This window comes from Penicilliopsis zonata, assembly GCF_001890105.1.
Source record: "Penicilliopsis zonata CBS 506.65 unplaced genomic scaffold ASPZOscaffold_140, whole genome shotgun sequence".
Taxonomy (NCBI): Eukaryota; Fungi; Ascomycota; class Eurotiomycetes; order Eurotiales; family Aspergillaceae; genus Penicilliopsis; species Penicilliopsis zonata.
Genome location: NW_019209038.1, coordinates 1 through 3,312, shown reverse-complemented (window position 1 = coordinate 3,312; position 3,312 = coordinate 1). Strand labels below are relative to the sequence as shown.

The 3,312-nt window shown below is 25.2% G+C and overlaps 3 protein-coding genes, 2 non-coding genes and 2 pseudogenes across 7 annotated transcripts; all 7 read left to right on the top strand.

Moving 5' to 3' along the window:
• The first annotated feature begins 38 nt into the window (after positions 1-38).
• ASPZODRAFT_t188 lies at positions 39-110 on the top strand. Its single transcript has one exon. It is a non-coding gene; the product is annotated as a tRNA-Ala (tRNA).
• A 105-nt stretch (positions 111-215) lies between these two features.
• ASPZODRAFT_t189 lies at positions 216-288 on the top strand. The gene has a single exon. It is a non-coding gene; the product is annotated as a tRNA-Phe (tRNA).
• On the top strand, positions 289-366 carry ASPZODRAFT_t190 (annotated as a pseudogene). The gene has a single exon. The product of its transcript is annotated as a tRNA-OTHER (tRNA).
• Positions 367-718: 352 nt separating this feature from the next.
• On the top strand, positions 719-789 carry ASPZODRAFT_t191 (annotated as a pseudogene). Its single transcript has one exon. The product of its transcript is annotated as a tRNA-OTHER (tRNA).
• A 320-nt stretch (positions 790-1,109) lies between these two features.
• Positions 1,110-1,493, top strand: ASPZODRAFT_78117 (hypothetical protein; the record flags this gene model as incomplete). Its single annotated transcript, XM_022730219.1, has 1 exon — positions 1,110-1,493. A coding segment is annotated over one exon (384 nt), but the record flags the coding sequence as incomplete, so codon positions are not given.
• Positions 1,368-2,123, top strand: ASPZODRAFT_155587 (hypothetical protein; the record flags this gene model as incomplete). Its single annotated transcript, XM_022726228.1, has 3 exons — positions 1,368-1,482; positions 1,561-1,707; positions 1,828-2,123. The coding sequence occupies 3 exons, from the start codon at positions 1,368-1,370 to the stop codon at positions 2,121-2,123; spliced, it is 558 nt and encodes a 185-aa protein (XP_022576496.1).
• A 715-nt stretch (positions 2,124-2,838) lies between these two features.
• Positions 2,839-3,243, top strand: ASPZODRAFT_2112732 (hypothetical protein; the record flags this gene model as incomplete). Its single annotated transcript, XM_022727749.1, has 1 exon — positions 2,839-3,243. A coding segment is annotated over one exon (174 nt), but the record flags the coding sequence as incomplete, so codon positions are not given.
• Positions 3,244-3,312: the final 69 nt, after the last annotated feature.

The window sequence follows — 3,312 nt, the reverse complement described above, 5'->3', positions numbered from 1 at the left end:
AAAAAAAAATTAATATTTAAAATATTAATTTAGAATAAGGGGTATTAGTTTAACTGGTAGAGCATTGACTTTGCAAGTCAATAGTCGGGATTCGAGTTCCCGATATTCCAATATTAATAAAAAAGAAAATTATAATCCTAATTAAATATTAATATTAATTTAACATTAAGTTAATGATTCGTATTAAAGGTTAATTACATACATTGCATTACATAGCTTAGGAAGCTCAATCGGTTGAGCGGATCACTGAAGATGATTAGGCTGTAAGTTCGAATCTTACTCTGAGCAATAGATATGTCGGAATTGGTAGACGAGCTTCGCTTAGGTTGGAGTGATTAGATATAAGTTCAAATCTTATTATCTATATATTTATTAAAATAATAATTTTTACTATCTATCTATATTAAACTAACATATATAAATATAGAAATATATATTTATATAGTGTGAAACTCAGATACTAATATTCTAAACATATTATCTTAAATTCTTAACTATCTAAATTAAATATGTTGTCGACTAATAGGTAAGTCATAAATTTTTGGTATTTACTATTGGGTGTTCGAGTCGCCCCAACATAATATATTAGCCAGGATAGTTTAACAGGTAGAACAATAATTTCATGAATTAAGAATGAGAATTCGAATTTCTCTCCCGGCTAAAAGATCATATGTAATAATAACATAAATATTCTTTATATATGTTATTATTTATTTAGGTGGGTGTAGTTCAATGGTAGAACAGCTATATGTGGCATAGTATATCCTAGTTCAATTCTAGGTACCCTCCCATGAATAACCTTGTTATGGATAATTTTAGGTTAGGAAGTATAGTTTATATGTTAAAACAACTATTATATAGTAGAATTTAGATCATACCTAAATACTTTCAAGATAATTTCATATTATTCATATAAAAGTCAAATTCGTTTTAACGAAGAAAGAAAAAACTTAGCTGTTTTTTTGTATAATCAGTTAACAAAATTTAATATTACATTTGGAAGAACTTTTTCAACATCAGTTAAAAAAGATAATATTGCTTCCTTAAATACTCAAGAAAGTTCATCATTTTTAACTTTAAAACAACCTACAGAATGACAAGAAAGATGATTTTTATCATCTAATGCTAAAGACATTGGTACTTTATATTTAATGTTTGCATTATTTTCAGGTTTATTAGGTACAGCATTTTCTGTACTTATTAGATTAGAATTATCTGGACCGGGTGTTCAATATATAGCGGATAATCAATTATACAATAGTATAATTACAGCTCACGCTATTTTGATGATTTTCTTTATGGTTATGCCTGCTTTAATAGGAGGTTTTGGTAATTTCTTATTACCATTATTAGTAGGAGGTCCTGATATGGCAAACAAAACAAAAGGATATCCTAGGGATTATATTATAAATAATAAATATTATAGTGTTAAATTTAATAATAAATTTAAAACATATTTAGCTGGTTTATTCGAAGGAAATGGTAATATTTGAATTAAAAATAACCATATGAAAAAGACTAGATTTTGTATAAATTTCAGTTTAAAAAATGAATTATTAGCTAAAAAATTATTAGAAATAATAGGATCAGGTTATATAATATATAAACCTAAAGATAATGCTTGTATTTTAGTTGTTTCACTTGTAGTAGGATTAAAGAAAATAGTTTCTTTAATAAATGGTGAATTAAGAACACCTAAAATACATAGTTTATTTAAATTGATCGATTGATTAAATAAAAATCATAGAACAAATATAAAAAAGTTACCTTTAAAAGAATCTTCTTTAGCTAATGATAGTTGATTAAGTGGATTTATTGATTCAAAAGGAAGTTTTTCAGTACAACATACTAAGATTGAAAATAATGCAAAAAAAAGAAAAATTTCTTGTAGATTAAGAATTGAGCAAATAATGCTAGATCCTGTAACTGGTTATAGTTATTTAAAAGTTTTAACAAATATAGCTAAATTTCTTAATTGTAATTTGTTAACTAGAAAACAAAAATCTACAGGTAACGAGTATTATATTATTACAGCATCTAGTAAAATATCTTTAGATATTTTAGTTAAATACTTAGAAGTTTATCCTATATATTCAAGTAAATATTTAGATTATAAAGATTGAAAGGAAATTGTACAATTGATATTTGAAAACAACCATTATACAGAAGAAGGTTTGAATATAACAGATTTAATAAGAAATAGAATGAACAAAAAAAGAATTAATTTTAATTGAGATCATTTGAATAAATTATTTGATTAAGTTTATAATTATTATTTATAATACAGTCCCTAAATTAGGGAATGCCGTTAAAAAGTGTAAACTTTTTAATTATTACTTCGCTATATGCATGGAACTTCTCGATTTTGGAATTAATTTTCCATTTAACAGATACATAGACACCTAATTGAAGTTCTAAACTTATAAAGTTGTATTTTCAACTGAATTAGTCGTAATACTTATGTATACATGGGAATAATATGCAGGAAACCAACAGATATAAACTTATTTATAATATCCTAGTAGGATCCTCAGAGACTACACGCGAAGCTCCATTATAATACATAATGGATGAAGACATAGTCCGTTTTAGTAAGAAATTACTAAAATTTTTTTTGATTTATTACTATATATATAGATATTTAAAGTGAATCATTAAAATGAAATAAAGTATAAATTACTTTATTACTAAATTTTTAAACAATAGTAAAAATAAAAATATAAAATTTTAAGATTCCCTAGATTAAATAATATAAGTTTTTGATTATTAGTACCTAGTTTATTATTATTTGTATTTTCTGCAATAATAGAAAATGGTGCGGGTACAGGTTGAACTTTATATCCTCCTTTATCAGGTATCCAATCTCACAGTGGACCTAGTGTTGATTTAGCAATATTTGGATTACACTTGAGTGGTATTAGTAGTTTATTAGGTGCAATGAATTTTATTACAACTATTTTAAATATGAGAAGTCCTGGTATACGTTTACATAAATTAGCTTTATTTGGTTGAGCTGTAATAATAACAGCAGTATTATTATTATTATCTTTACCTGTATTAGCTGGAGGTATAACTATGGTTTTAACTGATAGAAACTTTAATACATCATTCTTTGAAGTAGCAGGTGGAGGAGATCCTATTTTATTCCAACATCTTTTCTGATTCTTCGGTCATCCAGAAGTTTATATTTTAATTATACCAGGTTTCGGTATTATTAGTACAGTTATCGCAGCTGGATCTGGTAAAAATGTATTTGGATATTTAGGTATGGTATATGCTATGATGTCTATTGGTGTTTTAGGATTTATAGTT